The following is a 22,553-nucleotide window of genomic DNA, read 5'->3' as shown; positions in this document are numbered from 1 at the left end:
ATAGTGGTATATTGGGGAAATTTCATATACTTTGTACTTTTGATTTCAAATTAGCGCCACTTGTGTTACAATCCTAAGAATAAACATTGAAATAGCAGGACAATTTCATTTTCTATTTATTTGGCCCGAAAGGAGCGTGGATTGACATATTTTGAATTGGACCTGGAAGTGGAAAGTATTTATCCTCTTACTTCACATGTAGACTAGAACACGGAAGTTCGTTAATTAAATTTCATTTTTATCACAATCCTTCAGTACAGTTTTTAAAGATGTGTTATCTCTAACGATAGTTACGTCATATATCAGGAACTCTTTAAGTGCAATAAAAACAAATTTATTTGTTTGATAATATTTTGACGTCAAATAACCGCAAGTGTTGTGCAATCAAAGTTAACGGAACTTCAAGTATATACATATGCAATTAGAATAACTAGGTCAGGGATCTGCGTAATTTATATTCATGTATGTTAATTTGATTGTCTTACGTCCTGTTTATTATTTCTCAGAGCTCTGCGTTTTACACCTAACCCGTTTTCTATATTTTCTACTTTTCAAAACAATTATTAACAATTGCGTACATCTCCCCATTTTGAAGTCCGAAACATCTGCCTCTATTCCACCCTATGTTGGATGTTGTGATGATAATAACTACTAGTGTGTAGGCCCTGGGGATTTTCCACATCCCCGAATATGTGTTTTTTCTAACATAATATGAAATTACCTTTCCTATGACTGTAAATTAGTGTTGGGCATCGCCATAACTTTCGTTTTGTTAGTATCACGTGACTCTGTGACCTTTGAACTTTTGGCCGCGCACGCAGTTAAAATAAATGGCCGATGCGAGATCAGTTTCGCTAAAAAAAAAACTTTGATGGAACCGGAGACGTGAGATAAATGGTGTAGGGAGAAAATGTCGGTATGATTGAACTACGATGAGATCAGAGCCTTTTTTCTGTCTCTACACCAGCCGACATCTGTCCAAATAGCTATAAGAGGCTGGAATAGAGACAGATGTTTCGGTCTACACATTGAGTTGTGACGAAAAAAGACCCAAAAAAGAAATAATTGCCACTTAATTCAAAATACATATTTTACCTACCCCCTGAACAATGGAGTTAGTACATTAATTGTTAATTTTAAAAAATAGACCTTTTGGTCTTTGTCTGTATGTTATTTAAGGAATGAATGTTCTATTTTTTAATTGTTTTTAATTGTAAAAACAATATCCGAAACCGTTGTTGCTTAATTCACCGATATCTGTCAATCAAGTTCACCGCCCCGCCCCTAACAATATAGTTCTTATTTGGAGATAAAATTATCAAATATTTATTATTCCATTGAAATATTAACAACAATTGTAAATTTAAATAAATTGTAAATCATTTTCCAACTCTAGGTAAAAAAAAATTTGGGTCAATCTTTGTTTTCGTTTTCGATGTATTCATACGCCTTATTGTCACGTGACAAACTACAGTTATTGGAAAATAAACACCGGTTTGACTAACTGGTTTATTGAAGGCAGTGATAGTAGAAATGTAAATATAGCTCAATATGCAAAATTAACAAATGAATAGAGTCATAAAGTAGGCCTATATTAAATACGTCGCTTCGGGTCTCACTCAACCTTGAAAATAGGCGTCATTTTGTTTCTACCAACTGTATACAAAGCACGAATTTCGAGATAGAAGTACGGCTGTTTCAGGATAGGAATCATATCATAATAAATTTCAATATTACTATTAAAATAACGATGACTAGTGTTATCACTATTACAACCTTTTAACAGCAAACTTCAATTATTATTATCAGTAGAGATACGATAGTTATTTTACCACCACCAGTCAATGTTTTAGTTTCGTAACGGCAATCCATTATAATAACAAATAAATATCTAACTTCTATAATCCGTAATAACAAAGTTTTTTACCTTACAATGACGCTTGGAGTTTTGGCTAATACATATTTCAAATAAATAGAAAAATATGACGAAACATGCCAGTCGTGAGTGGAATTATGATTTTATGATACATAGATATATCTAACCTTTAACTTTTCAAATAATATCTTATCACCGATAAAACAGTTGATCAACTTTTTTAGTACACTGAGTTGACAGTCGCGATCGTCGACATCAGGAAGTTCAATGGTAAAAAAGATTTGAACGACAACCGAAAACACAAGGGAATATATTATGGTATAACACACTGTTTTAATAACAATAATAATCCTGATCGTTACAAAAAATTGCTGATATTTAGAAATTTTAGAGCAGAAGTCCTGTGTATAAAAAGCGACAAAACCAAAGAAAATATTAAAGCCTTACGTAATGTCCAGATAAAACATATTTTGTTGATCTTTAAATGAAAGTAAATCTTATCTGTGTAGAACCTTTTTAATACCACAATTTACATGTTTGAAAACCTCAAAACGAAAATAGAGCGATTTGGTAGTCTTCTGCAGTAAATCTCCATTTCTAACACCTACCACTTGAGATGTGAATGAGACATGTTTTTTGTTTCAGACTTTGATTTATGTTCATTTTAAAAGAGGCCAACTCATCTTTTATGTTTTTATCACTTGTACTATAACAACCGGATTTCAACTTTACGTAGTAATTGTGTCTGATGGCCGTGGGGGTGTGGCTTAAGTGCACACAACAAACCTTACTTCACGATCAAAACAAAAGAGTGAGTTAGTTACTCCATTCACAACCTAGTGGTGGAGGTTAGGGTAGTTTTACAGTGAAGTAAACTCTCAACAACATATTGAGTTGTAAATATTATTAGCATACTTTATACCACGGTTTATCAGTGACCTTGTGTTAGATATACTACGGTGTTTCTCACAATATTATAACTATTTGATACTTGTCAGTTACTAACGGATACCGTAGGAGGATTTCGTACCACTGTGACCTATATTAACGTGATTTTCTGGAATGAAGTAGGTCATTTTCTTAGGTTAACATTGAAATGTGATATTTTTGTTTTTATCTTTATTAACACATTCCGCTTATTCTAAAAAAAAACTTTCTGGTAACTTTGAAAATTGGAATCCAATCAACAACTTATAAGCTAAACTAGTGCTTGTGTATGTTTCGTAAATAAAGTAAACTTTTTGAAATTCGTGTGATTTTAATTGAATTCACGATGTCGGAAGGATATAGCTATCAAACCAGAACGATTAAACCATTTAGTGCTTGGGATTATGTGATTTTTGCTCTAATATTGGTCATTTCGGCAGGAATTGGATTTTATTTTGCGTTTAAAGACAGAAAAAAGAAAAACATCCAGGAGTTTCTACTAGCAGGTCGGAATATGAGTCCGTTTCCAGTTGCTCTGTCTTTATTAGCCAGTTTTATGTCAGCTATCACCTTGTTGGGAACACCATCTGAGATGTACAGGTAAGAAAATACCAAAATTTTACTAAAAAAATTAGTTTCCACATGCATTCTTAATTAAATATTGAAAAGATTTTGCCATTTCCAAGATTCGTGTAAATTTTTAATATTTAGACGTTCCGTTCTAAAATAAAATGTGAAAATGAGAACCTCTATTTGTCCTTGAAATGGTGTTAGTGCAAAGATATCTTGCTGGATACCAACAACTAACTAATATTGCCCTCAGATTTACTTGTCAAACAAACTGTAAATTCTTTTTGTCTGATTTATGTGAGGAACTTTTTTGACTTTTCTGAATTTAAATGTGTAGAGAACATATCAAAGAGGTTCGTTCTAATTTGTCAAATTATTTTCCACTTGCTTCTCCATATCTGCCAGATTGCTAAAATCTGTAGTCCGCAACTTCTTACACTGAAAGCAATGTGTCACGTAGAATCAGAAAGCCAGTGGGCAATCTCAGATATTTCGCCTCCACTTCCCTCGGGCGTAAAATTGACTGCGCCATTGCAGAAAGCACAACAATTTCTGATCCTACTTCACTCTCTGCTTTTGTAGATTGCCAGGTACTAGGATGTTGTCTGAACAGAGATCAGTTCATTAACACAAAATTAAGCTGTTCGGTGTTGTCAGAATTATGTTTAGTTTAAGATAACCATTCTGACAATCTCAGCAAGTATTAAAGTCACATTAACCTAGATCTGGATAGGTGACTGACTGGCCTCGATCAAGTCAAGGTCATGTTCAAAACCAGCAACTTGACCTATAAATATATTTTAACACGAACCTAAATAATCTTACAAAATCTGTGCCGGTAATTTCACTCTCGTATTGTTCACAGAGGCCTGGATCGCGCGAGACAACGAGCTCAGTAATTCTTGCCGAATGCATAACGTATTATCTATATGAAAAAATACCCTTCCATACAGATTTTCCATTCTATGGGATGTGCAGAGGGAAACTGATTGCGTCAATTTTCAAGAAGACGTCTGTGGGTCCTGCAATTCTACCAAATCTAAGTGTTTGATGATTGCACTATTCGCAAAAAGCAGTTTTGCGAGGACCACAAACGTCTGATTGCAAATTGGAATGGTGAAAAATTATGCTATCAGTGTCCTATATGCATATGAAAAATTTAGAAAACCTCTTTACAATCCCTTTAAAATATTCTACCTCATACTTTACTTATGGACCACAGATTAAGGATTTCTTCGCCTTTTGATTTTTGTGTAATATTTCAAAAGGCGCTGGATCGACAGAACAGAAACTGTTGCTGCTCCGATGTAATTTAAAGGAAACAACAACAGAGAAGATTTGAAGCAACGACAATGTCTATATTTTTCGATTTTCTGGTATCAAATATTCATATTATTATTATTTTTTTTTAATGAAAAGATAGAACTTTATATCTTTCACACTCTAGCCTACTCTTAGAAACTGAGTTATAATATTTGTTGAATCTGAGATTTAATACTTATTAAATGTTGCTAACTGTGATTAGAATGTCAAAAAACATTACGACTAGTTTTAAACAGCTGTGATTAATAACAATATCTCGAGTGGTAACAATTTGAAAATACAACTAGATATTGATTTGAAGTTAGCATGTCATCATACAGCTAAGTTAAACGAAATTTTAAACATAATTTTATTTCGTTATAGAAGAGTGAATTTGTTAACTTTTTACATATATATATATAACGACAGCCCATGAAGTATATAACCCGACAAGTATGATTATACTTTCTTATTTTCGTTTTTGTATCAATTTTTGTATTAATTTGCATCAGTCCAATTTTCAATCAGACGTATTTGGTTCCCACAATTCCACTAAAATTAGTATTTGATGGCATCGCTAATCGCGAAGAGCTTAATGTGATGAAGCATATTATGTTGCGATTAGTGACACTTTGTGTTGTGGAACCACAGAATTGGATTGGTGCAAATTGATGCCATCAGTGACTCGATACTTAGAAACAATACAGAAAACCTATTAACAATCACTTTAAGTGAGGCCGACATAAAATCATACATAGTAATATACCCAGGTTGATTTAAATGGGTAGCTGTCTCCCAATTTAAGAATAAGCCTATTTTGAATGGAATTTCACCTGAACTACAAGAAGAAAGAAATTAAATTTAAATCAGATCTAACAAACTTTTCGGTTTGCGAATCATTGTGCACTTTGATGGATTTGTTATCAAATCTAAATAATTTTCCCATGTTTAACAACCTTGGGCAGATTTTCATTAATTCCTCTCTAATATGCAGTTTGGATTTCAGAAACATAAAAGTACCATAGATAGTATTTTAATTCTTCAATTAATTGTGTCGGAATATTTAGCAGAAGGTAGTTTTGTGCTTTCGTTTATTACTCCAAAAGTTTCGATAAAATTGATCGCAAATTATTACTTACAAAACTAACGAATCTTATGGTATAAGCACAAAAATGTTAACATCTATATCATCCATGTATCGTAACGTGGATCTCTGTGTTAAATATCATGGTCAAGGAACAAAGCTCATTATCTGGGGTAAAGCAAGGGGACTACTTACCCCCATTGTAATTGTATATTTAAATGACTTTGATAATTTTATAAGTGAAAATGGTTTTGATCCTGTGATAATTAACAATATGATTATCCTATGGATGTATGCAGATGATACCACCTTATTGTCACAATCAGAAGCGGGACTACACAAACAATCAGAGAACTTAAAAGTCTTTATTTTAAATTCTGGATGAACATACTCTTCAATGATAATCAATTAGATTATGTTTATAAATCATTAAGAATATCAAGCAGTGTTTATAGACGGGGTGATAGCTGGAGTCAAAAATTAAAAAGTTTGTTTGATACTCTAAGTTTAACTGTACTTTTTGATTACCAGGATTATATAGAAATACCCGATTATTTAATGTTTGCAATCTAATGAAGACGAGAATCATGAACGTACGTTTTGTTTCTTTCTTTCTTTGTTCTGCCTATTGTCTGCATTTGTTTAAAGCTAAAAGAGTTGTTATTAATGCTCATTTAATAAATTCAAATAAATAATATCGAGTGACATTCAGTGACATTTTACATCAAATTTGTTGTTCAGAAGGCCCATAGTGAGTAATCCAAGGACAAACGAATCTGATGTCCTTGTTGTGTGAAACTATTTTCTAAAACCTGTCTGTCGAGCTAGACTTACTAAGTAGGTGAGCTATGATACTAAACTCTAAAGTAAACAGACATAGTCAAAATGATAATCCGAATACTATAGCCTTAACCTCAGTGTCAGATGATTTTCCTCGTGAATACATTAAGCTCAATTGCTAGTGTTAAATTATCCGAATTTCTAAAATAAGGTAGACAATAGCATAGAATATAGCCAATTTTGACAATGGCATGTGAATGATAAAATAATGCCCATAGATTTGATGCGTTACAGATGGGTTCGGAAACTATAGATGTTTAGTGTTTCATCGAAACTCTTTAATGTTTTACCCAAAAATTTGACGATCAAACTCAGGCCGCTCATGTCAACAAACGCGAGAAATTACACACTGGCCACTCTTTATAGAATCATCAAGAAACACGAAATGAATCTGGGCATACATTTTAACATATTACTTGTTTCAAATTTCACATAAATATGCAATGTATAGAGTAGACATAAAAAAAAGTCAATCCAAGTCAAGATGTCAATGTCCGATAAAGCCAGTATGCTTTGCTCTCTTTCATGATGAATGCTCAACTATATACTCGACCATATTGTTAAATATTCAGAAAATGAATACAGGAACTATTTTATAGGTCATAAGTTTAAAGTATACGGATATTTGTCATTAAAGGTCACTGAACCCTAATACGTACACTTGTTAATGGACTTAAATGTTTACTGTTAAAATAGACGCTACTCTCAAATTTATTTAGGCTGTGTTAACATCATTAAATTAATTTTAATAACTTCATATTATGTACATATGAGTAGTAATCTTTCTGAAAAGTAAACAAGTCTACTTAGCGATCACAAACAAAGAGTATTTTATCGGCCGATCGCGGCAAATTTTAAATCGCTCAGAAGTTTCGCTCGTGTGTCCGATATTTCTTTAACCAAAGGAACTTGAATCTGATATCATGTGACGTTCGGTAGACCTATGGCTGCCGCTACCATTGTATTCTGGAACAGTGTTTAGCAAATGACTAGAATCAATATTTGATTATCATAAACTTTTATTTGAATTTTCACCATTTCTATTGATATTCGTAACTTTATCTTAATTTCGTAATTTTGCGTTTCGTTTTGTGTTCAACATATTCTTTGGAGCAAATCAAACTTTGAAAGTAAAGTGTGGAGACAAATGGGGGTACGAACTTTATTTCTGGGGGGAAATGTTCTCTCTGACTCGTCCACTGACTTTCGTGCACCTAGATTGGTGTGAAAGAAACCTCGTTTACCTTATAAATGTTTGTGATAGCGAAATAAAGTGAAAATATATAAGCTTTCCCTCGTTAGTTTGCTATCGAAAACATTGAGATGATTTTTAAATTTCTCTTATCATTTTCACACACTGAATAAAAATCGGCATGCCTGATATATTTTGATGAAGTAAACAAGTAATAGACTTCTATCTCTCGACTCGCAGATACACTGTTTAGCTAATGATATAGAATTATTGTCTCTTTCTTGTGCATATTGAAGCTTCACATAATACTTGTCCAGATTTATTACAAAACCATTCATGCTTAAAAGACCCAGTGACCACAAACGTCGGTAGGGGAATCGGAATGTTGTAAATCACATTAAATTATCGATTTTGCGATGACTACACATTTTAATTGTTTGATAAATGTCGTGCCCGAGTTACAGGATCAAATAAAACCCGAATCTTACGCATTTGGGTATGGTGCTTGTCTGTAAGCGTAAAGGCATTTTATTGTCAGTTAAAAAAAAATAAAGACGTTATTGGTTTGTAAAGCATTAAGATATCTTCATATCTTTCACTTTTTCGACCAGGAAGTACTACAATTGAAAAGTTTTTGTATCACCCGAATTATAATAGAGCAAAGATAAATATAAATATATGCACAGTCGGGTCCCTCAACACATAGAAAAACCAGTTCACTTTATTTTAAAGGGTATAAATCAGTGGGTTTGACTAAACCTTCGTCTTACTTTGAACGTAAAGTTGCGAAATATCTTGCGTTCTTTTTACCTTGAAAAAAAACCCTAAAACAAAAACCAATTTTAGAATTGTTCATCCTGGCTCTCTGATGCTGTATTTCTCGATACTGGACATAAGGAGAGATAAAGAAACCCATTGCACACGACACCATTACAGTGCTGTTTGAAATGAAATCGAACGATGAACCTTGGAATTTAAAAATAAAAACGTATTTATGTACCCCAAGATAGAAAAAAGATTAAAATAAAGATAAACTATATAATATATATTTAGAATGATTTATGTTTGTTTTTAGTGTTAAAATAGGTTTTTCCTGGAAACTTTGAAATTATTTTCTGTATTACCTGTTGAAAGATTATTGATGTGAACTTAATATCTACTATTGAACTTTGAACTAGTAGATCCATCTGCATGGAGTTTAAGTTTTCCATTGTAAAGTGAACTATCAAATGAAACAACCGAATATCACCGTTACCTTGTTCTTCCAGAAAACCTAGGCCTATTATAACTTATCTGTGTGGCTTCCATTAAATTCACAGACAATGCCCTTTTTTTTTTATTTAGCTGTTTAAAGGTATACTACCTCTTAGGATAACCCCCCAAAAAATTAAATTTTGAAAGTTGGTTAACATATATTTTGAGGTTTTAAATATTATGTCCATTTTAACATGTAGTATCCTTTTAAACACAACAATATTTAGTACAATTATATATTCAAAATCAAACTGTCCATTCTGTATTTTGTCCATTCCTATTTTTCAGATTTACCACTATATATTTTTGGATTGGTTTATCATACCTGTTTGTTGTTGCTGGAGCAGCACATATATTTATTCCTATATTCTATAATTTACAAGTTACCAGTGCTTATGAGGTAAGTGAAACAATGCAATATCTTTTATTTAGCACAATTGTTGAAAAGGCTTAAACATTCATATCGGCACGACCAGAACACCTGGTTTTGTCAACCCTGAGTCGATGACTCTGATGGTGGACAAAGATGTATCCGAGTTTGTTCCTCAACCTAATTAATGTCCACTTCTGACGTAAACTAAATGAAATGCGTTACGTTACCAGACAATTAATTATTTACTGAAGTGTATATCAAATCAAATACAAGACATTGTTTAAATTCAGTAATAAATTGGCATGTAACTGACTGATGGACACTCATACGTTATACTTGCCTCACCATGTCATGTTACAACATATATTTCTTTAACTGTCATGTTTTCACCCTCTCCCCTAAAATCTTACCGTGTTTCGTAAATTTAATACATTTCTATTAAATATGAGTACTAGGTCAAAGTAACCTCGTCATTTTACATAGCTTTTGATTTCGTGACATTATTGGCTTATAACAACATTAAGAAGGCACCAGATGCATAAATGTATTTGACCCAATTCAGATATAGATTTTACAATATAATCAATCACAGTATTCTTTTCATAACTTACAACTTGACACCGCATTTTATTGCTTTATAGTATACAAAAAACGTCTTTAATATAATCAAACAATTATCTTTGTTTTTTACCATGCAGGGCCAATAAAGGTATAAGAACACCGAGAAAGAGAGTGACTGCCTCTTACTGTTAGGGATGGACTGGATCGAACCAGATCAAGCCCTTCCCAATACTCTTGTCATGGATAACATTGGTTTTTTTCTACATATCTCATTTAAAAGAGAGTTCAAGTGTTGAAAGGTCTAGACATGCTTCAGTTCCCAGTGATCAAGCAAGCTGACTGCCTTTGTCTTGCAGCAGACCATAAGCTCAATTTTGCTTAAGCAGACCATTAATGTTCTGTATGTTTCACTCTAGCCTTGTTGATTCTAGGGTTGACCAAAAGAGTTATGTGATTATAGATCCACCTTTCTTCAACTTGTATGATTGTCATTGTATTGGTTAAAACACGTTGTACCTTTAAGCCTAATAAAATGACGGGTATGGAAATTTATCGAATTATTAAATCTTTACCATCATTGAATTTGGCTGCACATATTGAACATAAAATTTGGATGCGATTCAAATTTGACGAAAAATATACATTGCGAAATGCTGTCCTTTCCTCGAAAAATCTACCAATGCTGCAATACATAACTGAAATCCATATAACATGCTTTCAGAAAGTAGTTTTTCCAGCTGTAAACTATCGCCTCCAGAATTCTACTGTTATTCGAAGGGCAATCTTTTGTGTTCATAATTTGTAAATGGTAAAAGACTGTTCAGATCGTAGGAGTGGGACTTTTAATTTTTCAGTTTGATCTATGCTGCACGTTACATAGGTATTAAGTGTGGGTATGTACTGCATCGATACGTGTAGAAGTAATTAAGACTAAAGTCTTAAGTGTATTTGACATTATTTGACAGGTATTTTGAAATTACAAACTAAATATTCGCACTAGTGTATGTCATTTGTATCTTGGCCAGCAAACATAACTGTAAAAATAGCCTGTACCTTAATATGTTAAGCTTGTCACTTTAACGGCAACACTAACAGCACTTGCACTAGCGTTTTTAATCTATTCTATTTTTGAAATCCTTGATCATGTACCGAGCATTTTCTGCATTTTAACATCTCCCTAGTCAAGTGAAAAATTGCTTAACATGGTGTTCGATACACAGTTTAAATTATATATAAAAAGTCTTTAATTGCCCATTCAATATTCATATTTTGGTGATATTTTTTGTTTGAAGTTCAATAACAAAATGATTATTTTACATTTGAATGTTAACAAGATGTGTTTGTCGTGAATAAACATGTCATCCTATTAGGCCTTCTTTTAGATCATGTGCAATATGATCTTTATGCATTGATGACATCAATGCTTCAGTTCACAAAATAACCACCTCAGTCTTTTGAGCTTTACAATAAGACAGGCTTGAATGAAACAGTGTATAGAAACTGAAGTTACACATAACAAATAGTATTCATAAAATGCACCAAGATCTTGTTTTTTTAGTTGTTTACTGTTTGTCCTTGAGGTTGAATAACATAAATATAGAATAATAATATAATAGAAAGGCGGTGAATTTGACAGCAGTGTCGGCTAACTAATCTATTAGCTTATAGGGTGTTAACCGCTAATAAGATAGGAATATGCTTCATCGAATGTAGCTGGTATGACAGTGTAACATATACCAATGCATGTAAATGTTTTCATCGCCAAAAAAAAAAATCACTCTACAATCAATACCCTTTTTCGTTCTTATTTGGTTTCTTGAATTATGAAATTAAAAAATTCAATTTCAAGTCAGTAAACAGCTGAATGATACGAGTAATAACTGAAACAATCAGTAAAAACACGTATTTACTAAACTGACTAGTAATTACAGGTAATTCCTAATTTCACTTATTTACTGTAACATTTACACATACAAAATGTTATTATTTTCGGTTAAAAATTGTAAATTCCATACCATAGTCTATTGAATACGGGGATTAAAGTCTGTGTAAATATTCAAAGCGTACATTGTTTTATTTTCGGTGTATGTATATTCCTAAAAGCGTTTATAAGGAAATGTAAACAAATGGACGGAGGGAAAGACATACTGATGTATTTGCCTAAATATACATCCTCATATAGAGATTATGTAGGTTAAACAATTTGGAAATAGGCCCTATCAGTGATATGTGACTCGGATAGGTGAAATTTATTTCTATCGGCCGATGAAATGAAAAAAAGAAGACGTGTTTGTTTTTTTCTTTAATGGCATTTTGGCTATGATATATGCAAATATATTTGATACATGATTAATTTTGAGTGGGTCAGTGAACAGGACACTCTTTGTTACCTGTGGATTTTAAGTATTAAAGCTCCTATTTATAATCAACATACCGAATATTGTAACTAAACACTAGATTACATACACTTTTTATCTCAGTATTATAGTCCGAGAAACTTGAAGATTGAATACTGCTAATTCTTTACTTTATAAAAAAAACAAACCCAACCTGATATATTCTGCACCGGAATGCAATTTCGGAACTGTAGAAAGTAGATCCCAAGTTATACATCATATTATATATCTTATATAATCTAATAGGAATACATAATACAATTTTTTTTACACTTTATGTATATATGTGAACGTTGTACACTTTATGGATATACGTAAATGGTGTATACTTAATGAATATATTTGTATGTTTGTATAATTATGTATATACTTGTATGTTTATTTAATTATGTATGTATATAAACGTGTATCAGGAGGGGTTATTCGGCAACAGACAATATGTTTATTTTAAACTCCATGGTGCAGAAATATATTTCTAAGTCAAAAGGGGGAATTTCTTTACTGCGCATTCGTCGATTTTTCTAAAGCTTTTGATTTTGTAAATAGGCATAAATTATTGTATATATTGATTCAGAAAGGTTTGCATGGTCCAATATTTAAGCTGCTCACAAGCATATATGCTTGTGTTAAGGCTACAGTTAGATCAAACTTTGGCATGACAAATATGTAAATCTGGCGTTAGACAGGGTTGTATATTGAGCCCTTGGCTATTTGGTATGTATATCGATGAATTAGCAATTATGTTGAAAGAAGATGGTGGAAGTGGTATATTTATCGACCAGTCCATTGACGACATATTCTTACTACTATTTGCTGATGACCTTACCCTTACTGCAGATACAATTGGTGATCTCCAAAAACGTTTAAATGTCCTTGAGGTATATTGTTATAAATGGAACATGTCAGGTAATCTAGAAAAATTCAAAATGGTAGTTTTTAAAAAAGGGGGAAGTTCTATTTAAGAAAGAAAAGTGGTACTGTTGTGGGTGTATTATTGATACAGTAATACAGTTATAATTATCTTGGTATTATATTCACTAGTAGATTAAACTGGTCATTATGTTGTAAAACATTATCGCAACAAGCTACTAAAGCTTTAAGTGTTATCAAACATTGTCTATGTAAACTTAAACGTAAATGAAATGTAAAAATTGCCTTTAAATTTTTCGACTCTATGGTTGATCCAATACTATATTATGGTTCGGAAATATGGGGTACTTGAGTTACGTAATGATACAGAGGTTGTACATAACAAATTTTGTAGTGGATCCTATGTACGGGTAATAAAACTACGAACGCTATTGCTAGAGCAGAACGCCCTGCAATTATATGTGCAATCCCATCAAATATTTTCTTAAATTGCAATGTATGGAAAACCACAGGCTGCCCAACCTATCGTATCAAGTGTTATATAGACAGAATTTAGATGGTAGATATAACTGGTGTACATCAATTAAAACAGTGTAGGTTTTGGTCATGTATGGTTAAACCAAGGAGTGAGCGATATACCTATATTTTTGTTTATTTGAAACAACGTCTTAAAGATATTTCTATGCAAGATTGGCAAAATTACATGTCAAAATCCTCAAAATGTGGATTTTATTGTGAAATAAAAACAGGTATATACTGATAAGAAATAATTTGTATAGCTCTATGTATCATTCGTTACGTTTCAATTTAGAAAATCTCAGATGTTCAACACATATTCTTGAGATTGAAAATGGTCGTCGGCATGGTATACCAAGACAGAATAGGTTATGGAAATTATGTAATTATAAAACTATTGAAAATGAATTGCATTTTATTTTAATATTTCCAATTTTATCGGACCTAAGACGTAATTGTATTCCCTCATATTACTGTGACTATCCATCTGATACTAATTTACACCAGTTATTTCGCTCAGAAAACCAATTAATTATACAAAATCTAGCTATTTATATGAAAAAGGCTATGGAGATAAGAAGGCTAGAGGTCAGATTTATTTGTATTTATTTGCATTCCATAATAATCTGTCTTGTGTCTGTGATAAAAATAGTCGTTTTGTATATAGCCAAATATAGTATTGTGAATTATTGAAATGTATAACTGCCTGTATAAACGTATGCGTATTGCGTATGATTTAATAACATACTATATTTTGTATATATATTGTAAATTATGCACTGTATATTATATAAGTGAACTATAGGCATCTCGCCTTATGGTCAAATAAATAAACTTATTATAAAAAAATAAAGATAAACGTGTATACCGAGCGTATAAAATTAATGTTTCTATACCGAGTGTAAAGGTGTAAGGTTGTATACTTTATATATAACTGTTTGTATATTTCAGTATCTTGAGAAACGATTTAGTAAAGGTGTAAGAACTGCTGGATCTATGACCTTTGCAACTCAAATGGTAAGTTTCAGACGCTAATAGTCCATCTATATAATATATTTTATTCAGAAGGTTTAATACTTTTGAGCAGTTAATACCAAATAATGGTCTACTTCAGATAGGTAACTCAGTTTTCAGCAACACAAATAACGTACATTTGAAAATTTCTGAATCGATTTTTGCATTAGTCATACTTTGAGGACTTACCAACAAAAGGGTGGGAAGTTTTTGCTGCCGTGGACCGACCAATACGGTTTTGACTGATTTTACTTTTTTCCAATTTTTTTCTTCTCAGCTAATTTTGGTGTTTTCGTATTTTAGGTGTTGTATATGGCCATTGTACTATATGCTCCATCATTAGCTTTGAACGCAGGTGAATATTTTGTATATGTTATATAGTTTAAGAGAGGCGCACGATGGCATGGCGAATGAAGTATTCGTGAAAAACTGGGTTCAAGGTCCACGACTGACATTTTAACATTCCTTGAATGGTGGAATTCTAAAGCAACTAGAAAATTTGTCTAAACTCAAAAAATTGCCTTGGGGTTGACTCCACATTATTCTTGAGGGTATGGTCCTTGGGATGTCGGCATGACTCGATGAGGGCATGTCCTGGGGTTAAGGGGATGACTTGAAGTGTCTTTAAGAGCATTATCCTGGGGTTGTCGGCATGACTCGAAGTGTCCTTGAGGGTATGGCACAGTGGCGGATTTTGGACTTGTTGGACTGTAGGCAAACGAACGATAGAGGGCCTAATTTCTCATTTTAGGGAGGGGGCATTTTTCAGGAACAGATCAATTAGCTCATTAGCATTAATCGTATGCACGATATCGGCATTCATCACCATAAGGCTCAAACAATTTAGTCGATTCTCACACATCATGCTCCTGGTAGGACAATTTTCGATGGGCCTGCGGAAATTTATTAACTTGTTTGATACTTTTTACTGTTTGTTTGGAATTTGTCATGGGCAGCTGTCTAGTTGCTTATAGGTTAATCCGCCTCTGGTATGACATTGGGGTTGTTGGGATGACTCGAAGTGTCCTTAAGAGTATTACATGCAATAAGGATAAAACCATGTAGATTTTAAGCTCTAATAACCTAGCAAAACCTGCACTGATTAAATGTACGTTCGCTATTTAATTTCAGTAACTGGTTTTACATTATGGGGGTCAGTTATATCAGTTGGTGTTGTATGCACTATTTATACAGCTTTTGTAAGTACCTTTTTATTATTCTAATGTTCCAAAATTAATTTAGGTCTTTTAATCCTCGAAATCCTATTAGACCATGAAACAAGAAGTTGGCATTATGGATGTATTCTCACATTGGCACTTCTTGTTACATCAACGGTTTAAGTTACAAATTGAAAAAAGACAAAAAAGATAAATTCAGTACGAATTGTTCGACAATTTTAATCATTCTGTGAACTTAACTATTTATTTCAGGGTGGTATGAAAGCTGTACTGTGGACAGATACCTTCCAAGTTTTTATGATGTTAACTGGTTTAATAGCTGTATTAATTCGAGGAAGCATGCTCGTCGGAGGATTTGGTAAAGCATGGGAAATTGCTGCTAATTCTTCAAGAGTAGAATTCTTCGAGTAAGTATAAAAGCGTTTCAGAAATTCATGGATATTCTCTACGTAGACGATAAAGGCCTTGTAATATATTGTTTTTGAAAGAACTACCTCCGTCAATGAAATCCTGTCTTCGCCACTGGTTCATCTACAAAAATAATGTAATAACCTTTCAATTTAATATATTCTCGTTTTTCAGTTTTAGTCCCGATCCATCCGTACGACACAGTGTTTGGTCCCTCGCTATTGGTGGATTTTTCACATGGGTTGCTATTTATGGAACAAACCAAGCTCAGGTACAGAGAACGTGTACGTGTCCCACATTACGTAAAGCTCAGATGTAAGTAATACATTACTTGTTTCAATATTCAATCACAAAAATTGATAAGAACCATAAAATTCATAGACCAGTAAACAATAAAGACTTCGCCCGTATGATGCCGTAGCCCATGTCCGTCCGTCTGTCCACATTTCTTGTGCGCACGATAGAGGCTTCAGTTTTCATCTGATATTGATGAAACTTCGTATGCTTGTAGACATTGATGGGATCTCAGTCAAGTTCGAATTCGGTAATAATCGGATCAAGATTTCGGAGTTATTGTCCTCGACTTAGTAAAAATATGTTTGGAATGAAGGCATGATAAAGGCTACAGTTTTATCCGATCTTGATAAAGCTTAGTATACATGAAAATATTTACATAGTTCGAAATTCCGGTTGGTTACGAATTCTCTTGCTGCGTCATTTCCGGTTAACTCTTTCTGAAATAGTAGAAACTAGAAACCACATTCATCGGACGAGAATTGAGATGTCCTAAAGTTCAAAAGTTCAAAGAGGTCAAAGTTGTCCCTGATGCACATAAGAAAGTCTAGAAAACCTTTTTACAATCCCTTTAATATGGTAGGATGTGCATTTTTTAACAATCAAATTAATGATAATGGTTGAAAATCCAAACCAATCATGAAGAAGATAATGGTGATCACCTCTAATACAATAGAATAGTCAGAAAAGCTCGACAGCAAGAAAGTTGGCTTAAAACTGTCCTTTCGCGGAAATATGTTAAGGTATTTGATAGTATCATTAAATAGCTTAATCAATTCCAAATTTAATGATTAGTATATGATTAGTTTGGAGTTAACCGGACTGGGAAAGTAGGCTTCAAAGACGTCAGTATTGAGTCTAGAAAGATTCTGCCGAATCCAATTTGCTTTTGTTGTCAAGTTTATTTTCTGGAGAATAGGCAAAGTTAAAGAATGACCTGGCATATTAAAATGCGGAGCCACCCAAGTTGTTTTACCATCTTTCTTTAGTATATAAGTTTTACACTAAATGAAGTTACAGTTTGTCCCACATTTTGAATTCAACATTCTGAATTGTCTATAGTCTACCCACAGTTTACTGCAAATTCTCTTGATACCTTTATATTGTATGTAATAGAAAATATGTTAAGGATGACATCTGGTGGGTGGTAAGTAGTGATGGATGTCTGTGGATTTAAAAAATAAAGCAGTTTCTTAATCGTCATCTTTTATAAACACATTGATATCTAGGAAGGAAACACATTTTTCAGTAATATTCATGGTGAACTTGATTGTAGGATGTTGATTATTATTAAGAGTCAGCAAGTTAGTACAAGCTTCAGAGAACAAGGATATATAGATATATGGATATAGCCCAAATATCATCGAGAATCGAAAATTAATATCAGGTATATTTGGTAAAGGATTCCAAAACTTTTTTTTATCGAAATAACAGTGCCAGAGATTTGTTGATAGAATCAGCCATTAAAGGTGAAACTTGGTATGCATGTATATTAGACCCCGAAGTCGTCACAATTAGTTGAATCGTCAGTCGTATATTATTCATCAGTCGTGGTTGACAATTTATTCCTCTTGGATACCTTATGAGAGACAAAACACTGCATAATATTTCTGAATTATTTGTAACTACTGGTAGATGTTGTAGTATTTAACAATTTAAAAAAACATGGCGTGCACTACTTTAATTACTCTATTTTGTCAAACATAGCTTTCTGGAAATATATGTCATGTACATTAAATTATATAGTTAATAACTGAATAGCACATTGATTTATTTGCATGGCAGTCACTTTTTTTTTCAACTAGTCGAAATTGGTAATAATCGGATGAAAGATTTTATTGTTACTGAGAAGTTTTGCATTTGAAAATTCATTATTAAGCCACTGAAGACTTTGTTATCATGTCTGACAGCTGGTAGCGGGCGTATATTATCTTGCCTGGCAAAGTAGATGAAAAGATTGACAAATTGTATCCACTATTACCCACCGTGCATCCTATTTCACAAAACCTAGACAAAGCTACAACAAAGACGGGTCTAAGTCAAATGTCAAAAATGATGAAGGAATTTAAAAACAAATAAGGTTTTTACGAAATTGATCTATTTAAAAATTCCTTTTAGACCGTTTTTATTTGCTAAAGTTTGACGTGTTTTTATCATTTGAAAAAGTCATTTCCACCATCATGGCAACGGCTTTCAATGAGCTGAACATTACAGTTAATTTTCCATATCCATTACTACTTATTTTTTTTATTTCAGTGCCATGTGGTTGAATTTTCCGGGTTTATGTGCTATATTATATTTATCATGTTTAATTGGTATTGTCATGTATGCTTTTTATTCTACGTGTGATCCATTACAGTATGGTCTTGTAGGTGCAGCCGATCAGGTAAAGTTCAGACTATGATAACCATTTTTTTTATTGTCAAATCAAAAAGTGTTTTTGTAAATCCTTAGCCTATTGTTCTATATTTATTGGGATTGTTCTTCGGAATAAAGCGAATATATATTCAGAACATTGTATTTGTATCATTTCAGTTACTTCCCTTATTTGTAATGGATACATTGGGTGACTATCCTGGATTACCTGGTGTGTTTGTTGCCTGTTTATTCAGTGGTGCTTTAAGGTGAGTAGTATTTTCAATTTTGTTGGAATACAGTAAAACACATTCCTCTTACTGGGAGGGTTGCTGGGATCATAGCGACTGGAGATTCAATACATGTCATCAACGCAGTTTCCTAATGTAAAGAAATTGACTAACTACGAGTTCATGAACAACTGCGATCATTCAGGTCGACAAAATCCATTTTTCCCAGGTTTAGGTGCGTTTAGGTCAACTAAATCCACCCATTGACAAGATTTTGGCAGATGTCAATTAAAACTTCCGCTGCTCTGAGATCCGGATATTTCACATTTTAATCAAAGTGTAAGATATCAAATATAACATATTATAACAGCAATCAGAATGTTTTAAGTAAATTAAAAGTGCTACTGTTCGCAGCCTATATCATAAGTGCTTCATAATCTAACTTCTGTTTCAGTACTATATCATCAGGATTAAACTCACTAGCTGCCGTATTTTTAGAAGATGTTATTAAAGCCTATATATTTAAGGATTTAAGACAAGAACGTGCTACGTTAATCTCAAAAGTTTTGGGTAAGATATTCCTCGGTGTTTTAGAATACAGATTCAGTTTATTACTTCAATGGGAAGTGAATTACCTATATAAAATACCAAGATCTGTTTTGCGGTATATAGCTCTCTGTATGTAGTGCTAAGTTGACGAATCCAATAGATCGTCCAGTGCTATGAGCATAAAGTACATCGCTAGCGCTACAACAGTTTTAAGACTTGCACTTTCACATTAATTTGGTTCTTTACCTAATTTGTTAAGAATATAAATGTAGCAAAGTTGTCAAAATATTTATTTGCGGCAAGTTAATCCGTCCTTTCGTATTCCATCAGAAGTAATTTTCTGTAGCATTCACAATTAATTTTCAACTTTTCTGTTTTCAGCTGTAATATTTGGTATTATATGTTTAGGATTAACATATGTTGCTTCCTTATTAGGAAGTGTTTTACAGGTAAGCGCAATTAATATTTCTTCACGTGTTTAAGACCAAATCGATGTATTCGAATGATTATAATGGGAATTGTGTATACCCACCCTACCAGCATATGCCTATGCAAATGTTTTTTTTACAATAACAAAAACCTATATTTGGTATTGTAGGCAGCTCTGTCTCTGTTTGGTATGATTGGAGGACCTTTATTGGGTACATTCACTCTTGGAATGCTCTTCCCTTGGGCCAATAAATGGGTAAGTGTTTGGCGATTTACAGGTAGTGGTCATGATTTAACTAAAAATCAGGGGGCGCAAATGATATTCGATCATTAAGGACGTGTTAGATATAAAAATACAGGCAATAATGCATGAACAATATAATTTATAAAGGTTTCCATTACCATATTAATTTTCTTCTTTGCTGTAGTGCTAGAAGCGAAAACGAGTGTTTATTTGCCTTCTTTATTTTATCATGTACCTTGATTCTGAACTTCTCATTAAGTACATATTTACATTTGTTGTTTTTTTTTCCAGGGAGCGTTTAGTGGGTTATTTACTGGTCTAGTATTTATGTTTTGGATTGGTGTTGGTGCTCAGGTTTATAAACCGCCAAATCCTAGACCACCACTCTATATTCATGGTTGTAACTGGACTCTCGTTCCCACCACTACCACTATAGTCCCGGAATCTCCCACTCTTGGTCCCGAACCGTAAGTGTTAATTTAAGTCTAATTGTATTACGATATATTATATCCTTAATTCGTTTTCGGGACCTTCATTTTATTTTAAGTTTTTACATTCCCGCTAGTTCAGACTCTAGGCGTCATTTTATGTGCTTGATTTCCAACTAAAATATATATATATAAAATATTGGAAATGGAAACGATAAATAGGGGTAAAAAAGTTTGCTGTAGGAATGAACGGGGAGATGTCAGACTGCCTTTTGGGCTCCGATAACAAAAGTACTTCTGGACATTTAGTTATGTCTAGAAATAATACTAATATTAACTTTATGTTTTTTTAATAACTTTATTTTGGCAACCCATTTACAATAAAGATTCTGTTCTAATGAATCGATTAAAATTTTTGGGAATATTTTCAGATCAGCTGATTATTATCTATACACAGTTTCTTATCTATGGTACAGTGCTACTGCTGTTGCTACAACATGTATTGTTGGTATGGTGGTAAGTTTGATAACAGGTACGTTTCCTACCTATCATGTAGTCACCCATATAGTTTTAACTTTTACCAATCTTAATTCTGTTTGAAAGCCATGTTTTTTGGATATGGAAAATATCGTCATGACGAGTCGTCCGATATGGGACCAAATTTACTATATTAAAGCAGATAAACATGAACTGTATTTGTGAAAATTAAAGAATGAACTCAGTCATTTATGTTCACGTTTTTATGTTAAAAAAACTGTATAGTTTACATTGTTCTACTGCCATTTATTATGTTTCAAAAGAGCAAACCCTTCTCTGACCGTAGATTAACCGTCTTTTCAGGCAAGCAGGATCCAAAGTCACTTGACCCCAGACTTATTTGCCCTATCTTCGATATATTACCACCATTTTGTTTTTTACCTAAATCAATCCGCCGTAAATTATGGTTTGGTGTCCGCCATGATGAGGTGAGTATTACTATTTAAATCGGTTAATTTCTTGAAAACTGATGTTCATAGCTTGCATCCCGATATTTTTCAAGTGACCGTGCCAACATTCCTATCTAGATTTCCTCCTGTTGGGGGATGGGTTGAAATAAAACAGTCTAATCATCCGGGACTATATGTACATACATTAGGTCTCAAGCTAAAGCCACTGTCCTGGCAATGCAATAATTGCTGAAATGAGAATTGACAGTCGCCCTGTTTCATCATTGATTGTTTTCTGCCTGTACTTAAATGAAATGGATTGAGTTAAAATGATATTATTTCTTTGTTTCAGAAAGAATATTTGGATCCGTCAAAACCGATTATGTGCGATACTTTGGGAAATAAAGGTGACTTATACAAGAAGGATGATACTATAGGAGTGCAAGAAAAGCCTGAAACAAACGGAGTACAAAATTCAAAGGACCCTCCACCATATGAATCCACTCGCATGTGATAGGTCGATAGTTCTCATTGTCTCGTGTGGATAGTTCATATTTTACATGTTCATGCAATTCATGCATAGTTAATACTATTAGGGCCAATGCCATTTCATGTTGATCTCTTAAGGTTCGATTTGAATTAAGACATGATTAAGGGTGACATAGCTTGTTATCTTGCTCGAGGTTGGATCCTATAACCTAATGCTGATGTATGCAAGCTATCTTAGAGTTAATTAA

The 22,553-nt window shown here is 33.1% G+C and overlaps 1 protein-coding gene across 1 annotated transcript; it reads left to right on the top strand.

Annotated features, from left to right (window-relative positions):
• Positions 1–3,149: 3,149 nt before the first annotated feature.
• Positions 3,150–21,490, top strand: LOTGIDRAFT_107431 (hypothetical protein; the record flags this gene model as incomplete). Its single annotated transcript, XM_009063736.1, has 14 exons — positions 3,150–3,403; positions 9,334–9,445; positions 14,713–14,778; positions 15,079–15,130; positions 15,907–15,974; positions 16,206–16,360; positions 16,536–16,676; positions 18,912–19,041; positions 19,191–19,279; positions 19,695–19,810; positions 20,171–20,238; positions 20,388–20,474; positions 20,754–20,929; positions 21,322–21,490. 14 exons carry the CDS (start codon positions 3,150–3,152, stop codon positions 21,488–21,490), a joined length of 1,683 nt encoding a protein of 560 aa, XP_009061984.1.
• Positions 21,491–22,553: the final 1,063 nt, after the last annotated feature.

The sequence above is a fragment of the Lottia gigantea genome, assembly GCF_000327385.1.
Source record: "Lottia gigantea unplaced genomic scaffold LOTGIsca_6, whole genome shotgun sequence".
In the NCBI taxonomy this organism is placed as follows: Eukaryota; Metazoa; Mollusca; class Gastropoda; family Lottiidae; genus Lottia; species Lottia gigantea.
Note: the sequence above shows the minus strand (reverse complement) of the source record. Positions and strands in the feature narration are given on the sequence as shown.